Source organism: Festucalex cinctus, chromosome 1, assembly GCF_051991245.1.
Source record: "Festucalex cinctus isolate MCC-2025b chromosome 1, RoL_Fcin_1.0, whole genome shotgun sequence".
NCBI lineage: Eukaryota > Metazoa > Chordata > Actinopteri > Syngnathiformes > Syngnathidae > Festucalex > Festucalex cinctus.
In genome coordinates, this window is record NC_135411.1 from 26,953,755 (window position 1) to 26,975,149 (window position 21,395).

The 21,395-nt window shown below is 39.2% G+C and overlaps 3 protein-coding genes across 3 annotated transcripts in view; 2 read left to right on the forward strand and 1 right to left on the reverse strand.

Annotated features, from left to right (window-relative positions):
* brd4 (bromodomain containing 4) overlaps positions 1 to 6,414 on the reverse strand; it is a 37,275-nt gene extending 30,861 nt beyond the window's left edge. Inside the window, exon 1 of the mRNA XM_077526534.1 lies at positions 6,276 to 6,414. The gene's annotated coding sequence lies outside the window, so the exon portion shown is untranslated. The remainder of the gene's footprint in view (positions 1 to 6,275) is intronic.
* pet100 (PET100 cytochrome c oxidase chaperone) lies at positions 5,898 to 8,212 on the forward strand. The gene is made up of 4 exons (XM_077526629.1): positions 5,898 to 7,423; positions 7,568 to 7,654; positions 7,761 to 7,793; positions 8,099 to 8,212. Exons 1-4 carry the CDS (start codon positions 7,397 to 7,399, stop codon positions 8,186 to 8,188), a joined length of 237 nt encoding a protein of 78 aa, XP_077382755.1. The 5' UTR covers positions 5,898 to 7,396; the 3' UTR covers positions 8,189 to 8,212.
* Positions 8,213 to 9,020: 808 nt separating this feature from the next.
* Positions 9,021 to 21,247, forward strand: stxbp2 (syntaxin binding protein 2). Its single transcript, XM_077526559.1, has 19 exons — positions 9,021 to 9,301; positions 10,075 to 10,124; positions 10,222 to 10,303; positions 10,497 to 10,573; positions 11,665 to 11,740; positions 11,813 to 11,916; positions 13,915 to 14,066; positions 14,142 to 14,226; positions 15,182 to 15,312; positions 15,396 to 15,503; positions 15,577 to 15,634; positions 15,725 to 15,790; positions 16,116 to 16,196; positions 17,868 to 18,009; positions 18,092 to 18,198; positions 18,684 to 18,782; positions 18,865 to 18,950; positions 20,193 to 20,350; positions 20,759 to 21,247. The coding sequence occupies exons 1-19, from the start codon at positions 9,181 to 9,183 to the stop codon at positions 20,872 to 20,874; spliced, it is 1,899 nt and encodes a 632-aa protein (XP_077382685.1). The 5' UTR covers positions 9,021 to 9,180; the 3' UTR covers positions 20,875 to 21,247.
* The last annotated feature ends 148 nt before the right edge of the window (positions 21,248 to 21,395 follow it).

Here is a 21,395-nt window from a genome sequence, read left to right on the forward strand (position 1 = left end):
GAAAGATCATCAACGTTGAGGCCAACTGTCTATTTTGAGAGATGTGTGTACGTGACAAGTCAGGTATTAAACAATCACATTTAGGATCAGAACATAGTGGAAGGCGTAACTGACACCAATGTGACTGTAAAACTAACTTAGTGTGAAAGAGAATGAGAGCAGGAATTTAAGAAAATGATGGTTGAATCGTGTGTACTTTGCAGAGAAATGCAGAGGTTGAGAAAGTATCAAGAAGAAGAGGATGAGGTGATAAACTGTAGACTGCAGAGAAAGCGCAAGTCAATCTCGACTTTATGAATTGGCACCAGAAGAATAGCTTTTTATAGAACGTAATTTCTTGTTTGTTGTGCAACAGAAACAAACAATGTTGGGTGTGAAACAACTGTGAGCATCAAGCCCTAGATCGTTCGTATTTTCATACAAATAAGTGCTGAATGTCGCAAATGATGTCCAAGATTCACAACGTCATATTCAATACAGAGGAAGATGTGAAATATAAATAAGACCTATATACAAAACAAGAATAGCAAAATGACAACAAGTCATTGTGTTACGCCATTCCCAAACATCCAGTGAGAGTTGCAAATAACGAGTGAAAGCGTGGCAACTTTTGATTACATGTTTGAGCAACGAACGTGTCGTGGTTGATACAACTGACTTACAGTTGATACCCACTCAATATCCCGTTTGGAATAGTCATCACCAGGCAGAGGCACCAGTTAACTACGTAGTAGTACATAGTGAGTGCGATCCACAATGTGTCACATTACCAATGAAACAAACCTTGCCCTATCAAGGGGTTATACGCCACGGAGGAGGCGGGACTTCCGACTTTCGTGTGTCACACCCCGGCACTATTTCCGGTTGCCGTTTGCGACCTGTGGGTGCTGCCACGTTCCGGTGCTTGCGCTTCCGTCCTTGTGCCCCTCGGTTGCACGTTCCCGTCGATGTGTGCGAGTGTGTAGTGTGTCTCCGTTTCAGTTCTCCGAAGCATTTCAGAGAGCTGAGACGCCCTGCGTGCTCGAGCCCATCGCCGTGAGCGTGCAGTTGGGGGGCGCAGGAGTGGGGGTGCAAGTGTTGGGATGTGGCCTGTGTGCCGCAGCAGTAGATGGAAACGGCGTCGGTGCGTGACTTACGGAAGTCAGAAGTCCGTGGCATCTAACCCAGTGGCAAGACACCGAGAGTGTTCACATGACGATCCACGTGCCATATGCACTACTCTCGCAGACAACATAGCAGCTGCCACAGTGCCTAAGAGCCGACCTAAAGCTATGCAAAAAAGCTCGAAAATGACAGCCATGTAACAGGAAGAGAGGGAAGAAGAAATGACAGGAGAGGGGAAGGGGTTTCATGTAATGGAGTGGACCAATGGGGGTTGGGTAAGACAGATGAAACACAGCGCCGGAGATGAGAATGAGCCAGGAAGTTTAACAGTGCCTCCATTAATCATAGGACTATTGAGGAAGTCAAATGTCAAACCTACGGGGAAATCTGGCTTTATGAAAGAGAAAATGTGACCATGATTTTACGCACCATTTCTCAGTCAATTGTAATGTAGTAAGTTTGTCCAGCAGCTAATTGCTAATGGCTATATATTGCTATTATTTAAAAAAGACACTACAAGGAACTATGAGGTATGAATTGCGGAAGCTGGTCAGTTGGGGTTGCAGGTGCCACAGTTTGGGTGACATCAACTTAAGTAGCTCATCATCACAGAGCATGGGAAATCCTTACCCAAGGACATTATACTATCACCAACCTATGCCAACACAGCAGTGGAGTCCGTATTTGTATGAAAAGTTGTAGATCATGTTAAGATTTTAATTTATGCACAACACTATTGTTCCAGGTGTGGTTGTTTTTAAAGTGTTCAATCAATAAACTTGAGTGACTTGAGTACAAGGGGGGCCTCTGCTTGTGATGGACAACCATGGTGACGTAACGCAGATTCATACACAGGTTGGAACGTGCTCTAGTCTGCCACTAATTTATGTTAACACTAGGGATGGAGATTAGAACGCTACGAATTTCTCGTGCCTGCAAAGCACAAGATCTATCCGCTTCTTGAACGTACATTGTCAGTAAGAGTCGCAGCAACAATTGTTCATGACGGTAACGTGGTGAGAAGGCCAACTTGAAAATAAATAAGCCTTACTATATCAATAATATATGGACCTCAATGCCTAGTAATGGTGGTAACTGAGCTTCAATATTTTACACTTATGGCCTTGGTGTGTTTTTGATTGATATAAAAGTCTTTTAATGATTCAAGATAATTTATAATTTACAATTAATTATTACTTTATTACTCGTTAGCATAGGTTAGTGATCACAACTGTGTGTGCACGTACAAATTCGGTTTACATCGGTATTGCAGAAATCTCCTGTACAAACGTGGCAAGTCGAGTAGGCGCAATGTACATGGTAATGGCAGCGGGGCTTTATATGTATTTGGTACTTGATTTTAGTTAGAAAATGGTCATACACAAATCTCATATTTAAAGCTGAATCAATGTGCCTAGAAAGCTGTTTAATGTGGGTCATATCACACCACAAAAGCTTTCGAAAAAGGTTGAAACATTTCTATACACTCATATAAAGCCTATGCCTGTAAAATATTTGGTTGGCCTGCTCATTTGTTCCCACACTGGACTGTCCATTTCATGTACAGGTCACTCATAACTAGGCCAAAAATGTTTCCATGGCAACTGGAGAGCAGAACCAAAAACAGCATCATAATAGAGAGGTGGGGGGAAAAAACATTGGCTAAGAAAAGTGCATTCTTCAGCACAAAAAAATATATATATATCAAAACCGGAGGCATCCGTTGACACCTGCTCACAAATATTTTTGACAATCTTAGGATGTCTTTTCCAGGTAGTTAGACTAAATAATCAAGTCAATCATGAACACACAATGAAAACCCTCTCCCCTCTTTCTTAAAACCTTATGTTGTTCCCTTAAAGGAACACAAGACTTATGTAAAACTAACCAGCTATTCTGTGAAATGGTTCATTTCAACTCATCCCTGAAAAAATTGCCAATTTATGTTGAACGATTATGATTTTCTAGCACTTTTTATGAATATTTTTGCGTTAAGTAATGTATCGGGCATTTTGGACAGTCACGTGATCACCGTGACGTATCGCGTGCGTAAAGTACACATTCAATGACATGGCATGAATGACAACAAAGAGACTCATGAGGAATTATCGCGTCCCACGGTGGACATCCAGGATGGAATTATGCCTTACAAGCAAAGAAGCACTTCTTCAAAAGCTGTACAGCCACGGAGGACATGCCAAAGATTTGTTTCCAACCGAAAGCCGGATGAAACTGGCAGATCCAGCCGCCGGTGAGTCGAAGTGGACGTTAACGTCCAGTTGACTTTTATTCTGCTAGGCTAAGATACATGTCGTGTGCTAAGCACAGTTTAGCCCACATTAGGAGCGGCCACCCACCACAGCCACATCCCCACACGGAATAACATGAAACCGGCCGTGCTGAGGATTTTACTCTGAAAAGAATTGGCACAGTAATTGGAATCGAGAGGGTCTTTTTCTTGCCCATTATGTCAGCAAACTCCCATTGAAATAACCGAAATAGACTTTCGTTTACGCACTGGATACATCACCACGATCACGTGACCAAGATAATGGCGTCCCCCACGGTATGTTCGAATTTTGATACTTAATCGGTTTAAAATAAAATTCAGGAAATAAGATGCCAGAGATATTTGTACTTTTATTCTTTGCACACAATGCCTAATACATTATTGAAAATTAGAGGTGTGCCAAAAAATCGATTCATAAAAGAATCGAGATTCTCATTTATTAATCGAATCGAACTAATATTAATATCCAAAAATCGATTTTGTTTAAATTAGAAATGAAGAAGAAGGGGAAAAGGCAGTTGTAGCCCACATGCTGTTTTTGGTGAAAAAGGCACTTACAATATAAAATTAATAAATGTAAATAAATAAATTAAAAAAAAAAAAAAAGACACTAATGTCTCTAGTTGTCATTTTGTCTTGCAAAGCAGACTGGAGTAGATCATGACAATGTTGTGCATATCTGTAAATTGAAGCAGAAACCATTTATCAAACAAATAATTTTGAATCGAAAATCGTGTGAATCGAGAATCGATTCTGAATCGAATCGCAGACCCAAAAATCATAATCGAATCGAATCGTGAGACCGTCAAAGATTCCCAGCTCTATTGAAAATGATTTATAAGTGTTGTATCGCTTTCACTTACCAACATTGACTGTTTACTGTTTGTCGCATGCAAATAACCCAAATGGCGTGCGCTTCCATTGAGCCATGTCACAAGGTGCCCATCGATGCACATCCATTCATTCACTTTCTATAGCGCTTGTCCTCACGAGGGTCATGGCTGAGCTGGAGTCCATCCCAGCTGACTTTGAGCAAGAAATATTAATGAAATTAAATTATAATAAGGATATTTGTGAAGATTTGTCATTGATTTTGGAATTGCACAATCTCAAGATATATAATGGAAAGGTGGGTATAATTTTACTTCTGTCACTTTTGCTTAAAGCATGTATTTCTTTGTTTTGTTGACTATCCACTTGTGACAATGAATCAGTGTTTTTATTTTAACTTCATTTTAAAGTCTGGACTGTGAAAATCAAGCATCTATGCATAAACTATCAACTACGTTGGTGCCCTGTTGCTGTCGGAAAAAAATGTGGGTAATATCCTTTCATAAAGGTTGGTCAGACTCAGAGGTAATCTTTGCAAAAGGTGACATACAGGCACCTTTCCGAACCATTTGTAGAATTTGAATGCTCCTATCCTCCAAATATTTCTCGCTCGGATAGGATAGTAAAGGAAAAAAAAAATCATAGGCAAAAACAAGAATCCTAAGCGGTCCCTGGTATGACTCATCTCATCAGTTTGTGTGAATTTAGCTCCCGGCTTTCTTCTTTCAGTCCTTGTCAGTTCATTGTCCTTGCCACGTCTTGTTGCATTCGGTGTTTGTTTGTTCCTGCTGTCTCCGTTTTAGTTTAAATTAGTCACAAGCTCACAACTTCCTCATGTTACTTTTTGAGTACTTTATATCTTGGTTTATAAATTTGCATTTTGAGAACACTTGTTTTTGTTCTTTTGGAAATTAAATTCGTTTTGCTTTCGCTTCCTGCATCAAGCTCCCCTGGAAAATGTGACATATGACTTAACCCTAGCCTGTTCATTTACCGGCCACATCTCCACAAACTGTTAGAATTCTTGCACCTTAAATACTCTCAAATTAAAGCAAAAAGTATTCAGTTAAAAAACATCTTGTTCATTTCTAATCCAAATGCAGTAGTGTTTACAACCAAAATACTAATTGTATCTGTAACCTAATAGTTATAGGCCTCGACTCGACCATTACATTGTGGACATTGTGTGTGTCATACTATTAAAGCAATGGTCGACCATTGACAAAGTACAGCCCGTGTGTATTAAATCAGAATTGCTGGTATGCCATTTAACAAGCCTGGGCACCGTACAACAACGTGCACACACACAAGTAGTCTCAAAGCGACTGACTTCGTCCATTATGGTCCGTCATTATAGCCACACACATCAAGTCATGATTAAATCAATGGGCAACGGCTATGTAGTTAGCCTCGTCGGGCAGTGTGGATTCTAATGTTAGGCCATGGAGCATAGATTTGAAGCAGTTTCGTTACAGACGTCCGAACAACACAAAGTGAAACCATGTTTGCGAACGCGCACAAAGGCGCGACTATCCACAGTCCTGACCGTAGAACAGATGACATTAAGACCCCAACTGCCGTCATTTGCCTCACTGGCTCTATTCTGAGCAAAAAGCCTCAGTGCGAGTGTACGCCATCATCACCGTGACGGCGTCACCGTCTCCCACAACACAAGATAGTCGACGAGCGAAGTAGCCATAGCTGCCGAGAACGGTGTTGTTGGTAACGGCGTTTAGTGGGCTACGGGTGGTATAATGGGGGCGAGCGGGGTTTCATAAGTGTAAGGGATGTCAGGCGGACACACAAAGTCAAGTGCGGTTATTGTGTCTTTTTGTAGACAAGTGCCAGCTAGCGTTTGGCTAATAAGCTAGCCTAGCCAGTCGGAGCAGGCCTGCCGTGCAAGTCAACGCTCGCAACGGTTGCCGGCTATCAACGTCCCCCCTAGTTTAAGGCTTTTGCGCCGCCGTCGCCGTGTTCCACATTGCTCGCTGGCACAGTTGACACGACACGACAAACCGAGAGAATTAGATGTTGAAACAATGGCGATTACCTGGGTTTATCAGGTTGCCAGTGCGCGCGGGTTCTTTCTCTCCGAGGATCATGAACACCTCTCCTTGTTGATGACGTCACGCGTAGGTCTTTTCGTCGAGACGTAACGAGCGTGCCAGTCGACAAGTTGAGCAGGGTCACGTTTGACATGATGCGCCGGTGCAAGTGAAACTAAACAAAAACGGTATAAAATTTTGATGAACTGATAAAGGGTACTTTGAGGTACATATATGAAATGTTTGCCGTAGAATAAATTGTATGTGTAAATGTAATAAATCAATCTGCAAAGCTAGCAGATTGATGTGCAGAAAAAAATAATAATAATTACTGTAATTGTTCCGAACTTTTTTTTTTAATCACACGTGCTTTTATGTTTTTTTATATTCACGTATTCACTGCAATACGTGATAACAATGTAGTATAATACTAGTTATAATTTAAAGTTCCTGTGCCATTCTGACGTGTCAATAGATCAACTAAAAATCTCGAGACCAATAGTTTATAGTCACTGAAAACACCAATACACAAAAATAAATCCGTTTTCACTCCACTTTCAGAACAATAAACAAGCGTTACAATGTAAAACACCCAGAGCCGGAAAACACCTGGTTTGCAGCCCCCCTTAGTGGACAAGAACGTTTCTACATGTATGTAATAGTAAACGCTCTATAACAGCGATACAAAAATTTATACATTTCTGAATACATAAGCGAAACATAATAAAATATCTGTCGTGAATAGGAAGGCAGGAACGCATGAATGGGGATAAAAGGATAAAATCGTATATTTTTTAAACGGTTCCAGAACATGTGCGCATGCGCATGGTTCTTCTCCTGATTGGTCTTACGGAATACCCCGGAAATAGTCGCCAGGTCATGGACTAATGTGTCCATTGTGTAGACCGACATTCGAGACTACAGAGCATTTATTAAAATCATGCGTCAAGTATAGTCAGACTACTCAGTCAACCTCCAAAAGACAGAAGAAAAGAAGAACAAGAAAATTGAAGCCTTTCTGTGTGGAAGCTCACTGGACTGCAGTGGGAAACAGCGTGAAGGTCTTTGGCTACAGTTCAAATGTAGACAACGTTTCAGTAGTCCTGGGGTGAAATTTCACGTCAAAATGGGTGCAAAAATAGAGATATTCAGAGTAAGTTAAGTTGTTTGTTTTTTTCCTGTTAAACCTTTACTGTGTAATGATTTAACATGACCAACGATTTCGGCGTTTAGGTTTGGGTTTTGGTTTGTTGTCAAACAAGAATACTGAGATGCTTGTGTTTTTGTTGTGGAACAGATGCTGGTGTACTTGTCCTTTCCCGTCACCATGTTCTGGATCTCAAATCAAGCAGAATTTTTTGAGGAATACGTCGTAAAGAAGATGGTTTGTAACCCGGTAGTAATTTCACAGTAAGTTATTATGCCGTACCCGTGTTGTAAAACTAATTGAGCTTTCTCTTTTCTATGATGAAATCTTTTGTGGAACTCAGAGGGAGGCCTTGCCCGCTGACGAGCATCTTCGAGTATGTGTCCATTACATCTCTTTTGCACGTTTAGTCATTTACCACCACATTTAATTTAATTTATTATTATTATTATTATTATTAGTAGTAGTAGTAGTATTATTATTCAATTTTGTAGGTGCTGTTTACAGCTAGGCTCGAGCTAGTGACTAAAAAAGAAATTATCTGTTAAAAGTCTAGGTGGCATTTGGGATGTCAGTTATGACGTCATCATTTTCAATTTGTACCTTGATACCAGCTATGGTTAATGAATTGACTGTTCCACTACACCCAATTTCACGACGTTTTATCATGTTCACTTGCAGAGGAAAGAGTTGGAAGACTTCAAGGAGAGAATGCGAGCACGAAAAGAGCAACAGCGACTGAAAAAAATCTCTATAGAGTCAGAGCCCTAAAAATAAAAATGTATTTATACCAAAGCTGGTAGCGATGTATCTTGCAAAGATGTATGGAGTAGGGTGATTTCAATTTTGACAACATGTCCATGCAACGTATTTTTTTTGTTTTTAGGTTTGCTGTGTGTGTGTGTGTCTGTGTTTTTTTCTCTCATTGCATCATACACATATATTTGACAAGAGTGATATTTTTGCAACTGTTATCTATGAATTTGTCACAGATTGTCATGGTTTTGCGTGAGCTAAATAGGAGAGACTGCTTTTTTTTGTAGCTTGGAGAGAGCAGCTCATAAATATTATTTCACTATGACCTAAAAAAAAAATACAGACTGTACCCCTGATCACTGCAGACCAAATCATGGCCACATTCACTTTACAATTTATACCCATGTAATGCGAAGAGAATGGTGATAGTCAATCTTATTGTAATCAGTGGCAGATTATGTGTCAACAGAACAGGAATGACTACATTCTTACTGTCTTAATAATAAAAACACAATTTTTATTTTTTTGTACAGTGGTTCATCACAGTTGTAGGTTTTGATAAAGCAGTGACTCAAATCAACAGTCATATCGAGTTCTATATTTTAGATGTGAGCCATAACATGGAAGTTGTTATTTTTTTACTTTTTTTTTTAATCACTTGTGTGTTGGCCTGATATGTTAAAATTACAAGTAAAGATTTGTTTTTAATTGTTTAATTATTTTTTTGCATAACATAAAGTCCAAGTCTATTTTTCCTGAAAAATTCGGATCCATTAATTTTCTATATCATTTGTCTAAGTTAGAGTTTCAGGTGATCCTATTTATCCTAGCTCAGGTGGTAAATTGTTTATTAAATCCATACTTAAGCACATGGTAGTGGATCTGAAACAAAGCTCTGTAAATCCCATTTTGCTGTATCTAGTCATTCGATAAACATTTGCAAAGATGGAAAAACTCAAGACATGGCATGCCGAAAGTAGACTGCAGGGTTCACTGTTTCCAAAGAAATGTTTATGACGACCACCAAGCAGGCAGAATTTAACAACAAGGAAGTGACCTGCTGTGACAGAAGTTACCCGACTGCTCTTAAGATGGCACCGATCGGGCTAAAAACCATCGTTGGAGAAAGTAAGTGGCACATACTTGTATTCCGTTGTTGAACTATTTTAATGTGCGCTTTACTACTGTAAGACTTTGTCTCCACTTCCAAAGTTAAGTCCAAGACGCTGTGATGACTCGGTAAATGTAAATGTAAATGTGAACGTGACCCCCGAGAACGAAATAGGTTCCTCTCAAGATGTTTCCGGCCTCAAATCGCAAGCAAAATGCCCAATTAAGATTGTGTCAGCCGAACGACGTAATCAGCAACGAGGGGAAATACTGCTTTTGTGAACGTTCTCAATATCAACTTTATTTTAAGTCGTTTTGTACGTCAAGATGACTGGAAGCTGAAGGCTAATAGCAGCTAGCTTACGTAATGAGGAAGTTCGGCAAGTTTTCCTTCCTATTGATGACACGTGACGTAATAAATATTCAACAATGAATCAACTTGGAACAAAATCACGCATTTTATACGTTTAAGATTTGTGTCACTTAACATTCGAATGGATGGACGTTCTTTCTTTTTTTAAGCTTAACATCAGTATTCATTTATTTATTTTTTAAGTTCATCGTTTGTAAGTGGTAAAGCTTATAGAATTTTGTCATGCGACAATATAATCTTTTAGTCTGCCCAGTTAGGTTTTCTTTTTTGTTTTTACTATTTACACCCCCTAAAGTTTCTTATCTTAAGCAACTATTGTTGTGGTGCATCCTCTTACAGAATGACTTTGCAAAGCGCAAGGAAAGTGGTAAGAAAATTTCAAGTTCTGCAATTGTATCATCTTTATTTGTCTCAACAGAAATCTTAAATGGTGTCATTAAGAGTGTAAGGAAGGATGGCGAGTGGAAGGTAAACATTGTCCAACAAACGCTGTTCTCTCATTTGAATTTCTGATTATTTATTTATTTATTCATTCATTCATTTATTTTTTAATAAATGGCTTCAGGTTCTTATTGTGGACCACATGAGCATGCGGATTCTTTCGTCTTGTTGCAAGATGTCAGACATCTTGGCGGAGGGGGTCACGAGTAAGTGTACAGTGTGCAATGCTGGTTATGTATCCTGCTGAGTGCAGTGCAGAAACTACTATTTATATGTCCATGCTTGACATAATTCCTGTCCTCACAGGATGAATTAATGCTTGTCTAAACAGATTTCATACAACGGTTTCATAGTGTTAATGTTCTTAAGGGAGATTGTTGAGGTCTCTTATTCTTTCAGTTGTGGAGGACCTCAATAAAAGCAGGGAACCCATCTCTTGTCTGGAGGCCATATATTTGATTTCACCTGTGGAAAAGGTCAGTTTACTAAATTTAAAGTAATTAATCAATGTTAAGAATTTGGTGGATTATGTGGACTGGATTGGGCCGTCAACTACCTCAGATCTGAATTTAATTTGTTCCTTGACCACACTCGTAAGTCACTGCATTTGTATCTCAAATCATCTTTCCGCATTGAAATGAAAGGAAATGTTAGTGTTCCAGCGTCCCAAACCCCAAAACATAAAATATATATATATAATAACTAAATAAGTAATAATAATAGTAATAATGTGTTTTAATGAGAAAAAATACCTTCTATAATATTGCACACACAGTTGTGGTTTAAATAAATAAAATGTAAAGAAATTTATAGTTCTTACTTCATTTTTTGCTTCGATTCAATGGCCATTGTGCTGCTCCTTCTGTTGTGCATGCCTTACTAATAAAGACATATGGCTATATATAGAATCTCAACCCCTCAATTAGTCACAGTGATATTAAGTAATTTTTCAAGGGGATAAAGAATAAATACATGTGATTATTGTGATACTCTATGTCTACATATTGCGCCACAATCATATGGATGCTATTCATTAGCCTGTCTATTGTGCGTCCCATTTGACATTATGTGATAGCATTGTCTAGCGGACTTAAGATATGTAGTTGTTGTTTTAAATAGTGATGTATAATTCTCTTTATTTTACGTTTATGTTTTACATTTATTTAACTTCAAGCCAATAAACAGCTCAAAACCTCGTATTTGAGGAGTTGTTTACTCCCATTTGGTGCTTGTGAGTTTTGTTCACTGCGCTAAGGCTCTTACATTTTTGCTTGTAAATCAAAGCAAAAAATTGGCAATAGCCTGTATCTCGAAATGTGACTTAGCAATGATCAGCACAGGCGCTGTTGTTCAGCCTTAATTTGCTGTCTAAAGAAGTACGACATTAAATCACTTCTGGGAGTTCAGAAACTTGAGAACATTTATAGATTCCCCTAATTCCTTGAGAATTTTCCCAATAACAAATCAGTGCTCATCCCAAATAGTCTTTGCAACTCTACTGTTGCAGTAATTTGAAGTTGCTGCATGTTGATTTAATAAAGTTGGTAACCAAGAGTTTCATTTACAGTCTGTTCGGGCTCTCATTAACGACTTCAAGGACAGCGCCTTTACCTACAAAGCGGCCCACATCTTCTTCACAGACAGTAAGACACATTTGCAAAACAATCAAAATGTTCGCACAGGTCATTTTATGGTTTTTGCTTTTACACCACCAGCTTGCCCTGATAATCTCTTCAATGAAATTGCAAGATCCAGAGTCTCCAAGGCCGCCAAGACGCTAAAAGAGATTAACGTTGCTTTCTTGCCATATGAGTCTCAGGTAGGACTTTTTTTTTTTTTTTTTTTTTTTCCCCCAGAAAAAGCCAACCAGAACAACTGAACTTTACTTTAATATAACAATTAAATATCTATTTTTAGTTCCCCTCTTGAAAATATATAATTGAGTTGTAGCCTACAGCTTGTAAGCAAGGTTATTTTAGTTAACGGAAACTAAATAATAAAACTAAAATAAATGATTTCGTTAATGAACTGGAATAAAAACGAATATCTGAAACATTTTATGTTTACAAAACTAAAATAACTATCATCATAGTGAAAATGTCCTTTGTTTTATCCATTTTCTGAACCGCCTACTCCTCACAAGGGTCGCGGGGGTGCTGGAGCCTATCTCAGCTGGCTTTGGGCAGTAGGCGGGGGACACCCTGAACCGGTTGCCAGCCAATTGCAGGGCACGCAGAGACAAACAACCATTCTCACACACACAAGCACACCTAGGGACAATTCAGAGCGCCCAATTAACCTGCCATGCATGTCTTTGGAATGTGGGAGGAGACCCACGCAGGCACGGGGAGAACATTCAAACTCCACCCAGGAAGGCCGAAGCCTGGGCTCGATCTTGCGGCCTCAGCACTGGGAGGCGGACGTGCTAACCAGTCAACCACCGTGCCTTCTGTCCTTTGTTTTAGTCTTTGGTCATTTAATGCATGAGCCTTTGGGGATGATTTTAACTCATTCACTGCCTTTGACAAGTATACTTGTCAATTGTATTTTTTAGAGCGGTGCTAAATGGGAGCGAATCTGAGCATGCTCCACTGTAAATATCAAACTTGGAAACAACTTTACTGATGCCCAACCACCGGTAGATGACATCATTGCCCCATTTTATAGGAAATAAACACAGTTTCAGAGTCCATGGGAGAAATGGCTGTATTTTGGCAAACCTACATTTTTCTGCTGTCAATTATAAAAGAACGGGACGGGACAAAAAGTAGGGAGTCTATTCTGTTATTTGGTAGATTTGGTTTATATATAATTATTGAATGTAATATCACGTGAGTATTGGAAATGTAAAAATGTTCTATAATGACTGGCAGTGAATGAGTTAAATGTGATTTTAAGTATATTTATTTCAGTATTAACCAAAATAAGGACGTTTGAAAGTGTGTCACACAGAACAGAAGTGACGTTATCTAGCAGTTTTCAGGCGACAATTTTGCGTGCTTGATGGCTCTGCTCGCCTGCTTTTTCATTAAACTTAGCTGAAATGCAACGCTAGATAAGAAATTAATTACTTTTTTCATTTTACCATGGTTTTTATTAACTATTTTGCACACAATACACATTAAAAAATAATAATAATCCTGAAACTAACTACAATTAAACCAAAATAAGGATTTTTTAAATAACTAAAGCTAATAAAAACCAACTGAACCGCCCTCATTCATTGCCTTTGACAATTATACTTGTCAATCCTACATTTTTTAGAGTGGGGATAATGGGGGAGTATCTGATGATGCTCCACTGTGAATGTCAAACTTGGAAACACCTTTACTGATGCCCAACCACCGGTAGATGACATTATTGCCCCATTTTATACGACATAAACACAGTTTCAGAGTCGATGGGAGAAATGGCTATATTTTGGCAAACCTACATTTTTCTACTGTCAATTATAAAAGAATGGGATGAGGCAAAAAGTAGGGAGTCTATACTGTCATTTGGTAGATTTGGCTTATATATGATTATTGAACGTAATATCGCGTGGGTATTGAAAATTTTTAAATTTTCTAAAATGTCTGGCATTGAATGAGTTAAAACTAACTAAATTTAAAAAACGAAACTCAAAACTAACTAAAATGAAAATTCTCAAACTATAATAATTCTGCTTGCAGGTCACAATAATGTGCAAAAACTTTTGAAATTATTCATCATGATGCCACTTTATATCACCTCAGTCTTTCATGCAGTCTCTGTGTGACTGTGCTACTATTCTTACTGAACTGACGTATCATTTTTTCCTACCGTGTCATCCCTGCAGGTGTTCTCCCTGGATCACCCAACCTCCTTCCACACTTTTTACAGCCCCAAGTCCAATCAAGACACAATGGACAAAATGATAGAGAGTCTCGCCGAGCAGATCGCCACATTATGCGACACACTCAAAGAGTATCCTGCCATCCGATACCGCAAGTATGTACCACTACCTACCTTTTAACTGCCACTTGAGCTGAAGGAAATCCGCTGATTAATTTTTTTTCCCCCTAGCGGCCCGGACAGGAACGCCAAGCTGGCTGAAGAGGTCTACCAGCACTTAAATGCCCACAAAGCAGACAACCCAAGCATGGGAGAGGTTCTAGTGCATTACTACTACTACTGTTTTGACATATATCATATAGAAGTGAATTATTATTCTCCTTTTATTCTACTCGAGCAGCTTTTTTCCATACAAGAGTATAAACATCCATTGGGATGGTGCAGATTTTCACTTTTACAGTTTGTGGGTGTCTTTTTTTTTTTTTTTTTTTTTTTTTCTTTCTTCTTTCTTCCCTCTCTTCACTGGTGCTTTCCCCTTTTTTCTTCTTTCTAATTTCTTAGCTCACCTTTCCTTGCTCCGGGATGAGTCTGACCAGGCATGTATTATTTTTCCTGTGTTCATTTGTTTGGTGTTGCCTTGAGAATGTTCTTTATGTTGCATGAGAGGAAATGAATACGGGGCGATCCTCCTACTATGGCGATATTACCCAAATTTGTATGTACATACATTAAATGCTCTTCAGTGTACTATAGTATGTAGTGGAAGGACATAATGAAGTCAATATTTATGTAAGCGTGAAGTTTTGCTGATAGTGGTAACCAATTCTTCAAAAAGGAGGCTTCATGGTGTTTATTGACAATCCCAACTGAAGTTACTGTTAAACTAAACAAAACACAAAGAGAATTTCATGTTGTGCATTTAAAACAATCACATAGCTTAGCTTTATATGTGTCTATTTAGCTTAATGCTAATAGCAATGCAAAATGCCATAGACAGGCTAATGAATAGCATCGGAGTCACAGTGGAGCAGCAAATGTTGACAGAGATAATACTGTAGTATCTTTATTCCGCTTCGTATTAATTACCATTATTTTGTGACCTAAAAAAAAATTGTATGTCGGTGGTGCATTCGTAAGCTACCACATTAGTGTGAAATTTGAACCTCACAACACACGGAAGTGCAATGATTGAGCATGGCATGAAGGAATAAAAATAAATATTCAAACTTCTGTTCCGCTAATAATATGTAACATTTCTCTGTTGATTTCAGGGGGTAAACAAGGGACGCTCTCAACTCATCATCGTCGACCGTGGGTTTGATCCCATCTCACCTCTCCTACACGAGCTGACCTTACAGGCTATGGCCTATGATTTGCTGGACATCCAAAAGGACATATACACGTGGGTACACGTCAAGTTGGGAATTCTATTTGTTTGATTTTCTTGTGTATTGCGTTTGTCTACGTGTAACATTTCCTGTAAAGTTATCAGACGACCGGCATTGGAAATTCCAAAGAGAGAGACGTGTTGCTGGATGAAGACGACGAGCTCTGGGTTCAACTTAGACATCTGCACATCGCCGATGTCTCTTCGTGAGTATGGCAGGACTTGTCACACCTCAGACACTCACAATGTCAAATGAATTTGTTTGTTTTTTCGTTATAGGAAAGTGACGGAGCTGCTTAACACCTTTTGTGAAAGCAAGAGAATGTGCACTGATAATGTATGACTGTCTTTGTCTTTTGGGTGTAATTTTAGACAGTTTATTATATTGTTTGTGGCCCTGTTTGGATAAATGTTTTTTGTACTACAGGCCAACATCAAAGATCTGTCTCAGATGTTAAAGAAGATGCCGCAGTATCAGAAGGAGTTGAGTATGGTGAGTGAGATTGTGTCTGTGGTCTTTTTTTTTCTTTTTTTTTTCCCCCCACTTTATCGTCCTTGGAGGCTATCGAACTGTCAAACAAATTTAAACTAACTAAAAGATTCCTTTGCAATACAATGTGGAAGTGTGTTTATATATTGTACACAATTATTTCAATAAAACAAGACAAAAATATGAACATGACATATTAGACATCCTACCTACCTTTGGGGATTTTGATATTCATATGACTTATTCTAACCTCACTTTTTTCCCTTGAAAATGTTCACATTTCTTTGTTCCTGCTGCATTATTATTGAATGCTGTTGTTTTTTAACAGTACTCCACTCACTTGCATTTGGCTGAAGCTTGTATGAAGAAGTTTAAGGCATCTCTTGATAAACTCTGCGAAGTGGAACAGGTCAGTGTTTCGTCAAAGTATTGGCGTAGTCTAGATGGAAACAGTGTTAGTGGTGCTGCAATAAATCGATGATCAACAACTGTGTTTTGATAATTTTTTAATTTTTTTGATTTTTTTACCTAATTTAACTTGAAATAGTGTTAATCATCTAAATTTCAGCACATCTGTAGTTGACATTATATATAGAAGTAGGTTAATGGACTCTTGATCTCCCAACACAGGAAAGAAACTTTATATACCCACCCGGACCATTGAACTTTTCACCACTTGTCTGTTCATGTGTGAAAACAAAGCGTCTGTGTTTATATGAGCAGAAGGGATCGGTGAGGATGTGTTAGCGTAAGTCTGTTACACGGAATGTCCGCCGGGCGAATTCTCCGTCTCTCTCAGCGCACTGAATAACTGACCTCCATTTATTTATAGTACCATTAGTGTGTATGTTGAAATGCCACTGGCATGGTTTGTGGTGTTTAATGGTGAATGTGAACGGTCTCATAATATTCTATAAGGAGCTTGTGGCCAGACGTCAGCACCCGCAACCTCTAATGTCATGACAGATTGTTTCGGGCACTTAATAACATCTAATGACTTGGTGATGTAAAAATCCTTCCAAGCACAACATATCTGTGTCCTGGATTTATCGGGGATGGCATAACATCATGGCCGGGGCCCGAGACCTGGACTTATGTCCACGCAGGAAATACTGAGCCGTGTCCTCTTGAGAGCCAAATTTAATAAGTGATGCATCACTGGGTTAGCAGCATGTTTAGATGCCACCACCTCATAAATCCCACAGGCTTGATTTGGCTTTTAATAAAGCTTGGCGAGGTCCAAATGGTAAATGCTCGAGACACCTGTCATCTCTGTTAAAGTGTTTTGCGTTGTTTGGCAGGGCAAGTAGAGCCATTAGCTCAGCCAGGGAGGTTAAGTTTTCACCGCCATTTGGAGTAGGAATGGTATGCGAAAAGGACTTTACCGATATCCCCAAAACACCAGGGGGGAAGGAAGAACCTGTAATTCTCTCCCAGGACCCTCACACAGAATCATAAGGGGCTTTTCAATTTCTGTGTACATTTGTAATAATAGAATTAAGAATGAATAATTGCTTACAATTCATACATTTTCTTCCAAGTGGATTCAGAGATTTGTAACTAAATATAATTGCTGAAAATGTGCAAAGACTGGAAACTATGTAATACTCTAACCATATTCTTTTCCTGATTTTTCTTTGTTCTTTTTTTTTTTTTTTCGTTTCTTTTTTTGCGGGGTGTGGGTGGATGGCTAAACAGTGCCGCATGATGCATTTAGCCCTCCAGCATGAATTTGTCCCTCAACAACTATATAAGAACTTCAGTGCCTTCGTTCACATTATTGCTTATCAAGCACAATTCAAGCACCCCTAAAATAGCCACGCTAGAGTGCCTTGTTGTCAGACATGATTATGCGCAAGTATCACAGAGAGGTGAAGCGGCGAGGTAATTAATTCTTCATTTATTAATGTCCATGAGACACTCGGCACATCAACCTGGCATATCCACTTAAGAGTGCCTTCATCGTTGCAGCGTGGAAAACACCCTATGACAACCCCGTCCTATATATTGGAGCCGCTGGAGACATTAAGCAAATGTATTTTCAAGGAGGAGTTGTCACTTTCCCTTTCGTTCTTCACAGGACTTAGTGATGGGTGCAAATGCAGAGGGGGAGCCTCTGAAAGACGCCATGAAGAGCATTGTGCCTGTGCTGCTCGACACTGACATTTCAGCCTACAACAAGATACGTATCATCCTGCTCTTCATATTCCACAAGAAAAAAGGTGCAATTTTCCTCCCCTTACTGATTCCAAAATCAACTGCTGTGTAGATCACAGATGTGGCTGAGGTTGTGATTGATTTCAGGCATTGGTGAGGAGAACCTGGACAAACTCATCCAGCATGCCAACGTTACGGCCGATAGAAACGTCATCACCAACATCCAGAACCTGGGCTGTAACATCATCACTGGGGTATTTATTAATTGCAACAGTGGAAACTCAAAAGGGCGAATTCAACCCCTCTGTATTTTGTAGTGCTTGTCAGCCGACTTTGGGCTAGAAGCAGCTTACACCTTAGACTGGTCACCAGTCTGTCACAGGGCACATATTGACAAACAAGCATTCACACACAATCACACTTGAAATGTAACCATAACTAGGCATTTCCATTAATCGTCACTTCCCCTCAATGACGACGCCCACCTTTTCGACGATTTCAAAAGGACACGAAGCCTCGAAAAAAATAACGGATTGAGCACCGACAGAAGCTGGTTTCCCGTCATAAAGCATTCGCCGAAAATACGGAAGCGAAGCGTGGGCATCGTCATCAACGGGAATTGATGATTAACGCAAGTGCGCAGCTCTGCTGAGTATCTCATAGATCAATTTCTTATGCCGTTAGTCAGCGTTCACACCACATAAACAAAGACGTGCAATTTGTACCAAATGTGTTTTAGGGAGCCAATGCCAGTTCAACTCTGCCCGATCGCAAACAGCGTGCAGACAGCACGTACCAGCTGTCCAGATGGACGCCCATCCTAAAGGACGTCATGGAGGTGTGAGAGTTTTCAACACAAATCATGCATTTTTGTAAATAATTGGCAAACCACGCCGTCTTAATTGAGCCGTTTCTCTCAGAACGCTATCGAAGACAAGCTGGACAAGCGCCACTGGCCTTTCATATCGGACCCTGCCCCCATCACTACTACACATACGGCAGTCAGGTAAGTCACAAGCAAGGTTATAGTAGTTAGTATAAAACTAACAAAATACTGTATCTAAAAACAAAATTGAAAAAAACATTTTGTTAATGAAATAAAATAAAAACCGACATGCTTTAAAAAAAAAAAAAAAGCAACTAACTGAAACTACATCTTATGTTTATAAAACTAGCTAAAGCTAACTAATTATACTGAAAACATTCATTTTCGTAGTCTAATAATTTCATACATGAGATTTCAGGGTTCATTTTAAATACATTTATGTATTTAAAAAAATAAATAAAAATATATATATATATAACACCCTAAAACTAATAAAAACTGCACTGAAATGGGGCATTTTCCAAGGAAAAAAAAAGCAGAACAAACCCCCTTAAATGCAAATTAAAAATACTAACGGAGTTAAAACAAAACAAAACTGTAATTTGAAAAAATCCAAAGCTATTATAGCCCCAGCCCTAATAGCTCTTTGTCACTTTAGCCCAGTTTGAGTTGAGTTTTTGCCCTTTTCCATATTTGTCTGACCGGACAATCGGATGGCCCGTATTGAAGACCATCAACAATTCCCACTCAGTCACATCTAAGGACAATTTTAGAGTCTTCATTGAAGCTAATGCTCATATTTTTGGAGAGAACACACAAACTCCACAAAGGAAGATTTGGACCTCTAACATCGTAACTGTGAGGCAGATAATGCTAACCGCTAGAAAAGTCAAGAACAAAACATTGAACTTGTCTATGGCAGTAAATGGCCGGAGTCAGGATACAAAGCCCGATCCTCAGAATTGTGAAATTGACGAGACCATTCCACCATTTTTCCTGTCCTTTCCCATTTGGCCATTTTTAGAACATTCATAGAAAACAAAAACAAAAAAAAAACTACCGTCTGTGTTTAAACAAACTTAACGAGGGGTCACAGGCAGATTATTATTATCTGGTAAAAGCTTTTATCCCTGTAACTAAGTCAGAGTGGAACTCTTTTATGGAAAAAGTAGAGTGAGTAGAATGTTTAAAAGGTGAAAATAAGCCAGTTTTGCATCAAATGCTCTAATCCTGCAAGGAATTCCTCTCTGTGGTCTTCAGCTCATAATCTGCGTAATACTTGTCCTTCCTGTTCCACAAAGTGCAGCACATCTGGGTTGTCATTAAAATAACTCTGTCTGTTGAAGTGTGTTATCAGTTATGATTCATTTAACCACACAGTATATCCTCCATGTTGTTTTTTGTACCCTTGCATTCTTACAGCGCTCGTCTGGGCCAGTGGCACAACAACAGACCTCCAACGGAGTATCACACTGGACCGAGGCTCATTATTTTTGTCATTGGTGGGCTGACCCACTCGGAGATGCGCTCGGCCTATGAAGTCACCCGAGCCTATGCCGGGAAATGGGAAGTGCTGATTGGTAAGTGTTGTTTTATTTCAGCTGACCCGCCCAAAGTCAAAACACACATTTGTCAAAAAAAAAGATTCAATTTGCCTGATTGCCATGAAAATTTTGATACAAGTGACTTTGCTGTCACTTTCACATGGATGCAGTGATCTTAGAGCCCTTGATACTCTGCCAAAAATTTGTGATCTAGATATCTAAAGAACACATTTACAATGGATCTGAATGTGAACTTAAAGAATTTGTCAACCCTCCAGCCACATAAAATCAATCTTTTTAAAATATTGAAAAATAATCCATAAATAAATAAGTGTATCCAAAGGGGTTCATTGTACTCTTAAATTAAGGTGGAGGTTGTGCAGTGCTTTGTCCATTCCAACTAGCATGAGCCTAGCATTGTAAATGACATTTGCTCTTCAACAGGCTCCTCTCACATCCTGACTCCGACCAGCTTCCTCGATGACCTCAAAAGTCTGGACCAGGTTCCGAATCCAGATTGCGAAGGCAACACGGATCCCAATAGTGGGCGGGTACAGTGAAAGGAGAGCCTTTCTTTTGATCGGCTCCGGGTTATATGTATGTCACAACATGCTAATATTTGAAGTGAAATATGAAGATAACATTTTGTGTTTTGAGTATTGTTTTTGTAGTTTACTCTGCAATTAGTCCAGTGCTCATATCAGAGTATTTAGTATTTTAATGACTACTAGCCTCATCACCCCGTGAATGACATCACTGTATGAACCTTTTGAAGGTGCCTTAAATTATACCCCCCCAACACATCTTGTCCAGGTAAATCCAATGGCAACTGCTGTCTTTGATAATCTTGCACATGATTAAATTATAATGCTGGAATGTGGCGTTTCTTTGTTGTGTATAAAAGAAGGAATAAAAGAAACAATATTCACCTAACATTTGTGGCTGAATGTGATGACCGTGCAGAGACTTCTTAATTCCAAGTGAAGGGAGAATCGTTCACCTACCAACAAGCATAGAGAAGACGGATCATCCCCCCTCCATGCCAAGGATTATGTTTTCATCTAGGATTACAGATGGCGAT

Coding starts and splice junctions, on each gene's coding strand:
- pet100 (XM_077526629.1), top strand. CDS start 7,397: ATGGGTGCAAAAATAGAGATATTCAGA. Junction 7,424..7,567: donor CAAAAATAGAGATATTCAGA/GTAAGTTAAGTT, acceptor GTTGTGGAACAG/ATGCTGGTGTACTTGTCCTT. Junction 7,794..8,098: donor CCGCTGACGAGCATCTTCGA/GTATGTGTCCAT, acceptor GTTCACTTGCAG/AGGAAAGAGTTGGAAGACTT.
- stxbp2 (XM_077526559.1), top strand. CDS start 9,181: ATGTTTATGACGACCACCAAGCAGGCAGAATTTAACAACAAGGAAGTG. Junction 14,067..14,141: donor CCTGCCATCCGATACCGCAA/GTATGTACCACT, acceptor TTTTCCCCCTAG/CGGCCCGGACAGGAACGCCA. Junction 18,199..18,683: donor GCTGTAACATCATCACTGGG/GTATTTATTAAT, acceptor AATGTGTTTTAG/GGAGCCAATGCCAGTTCAAC.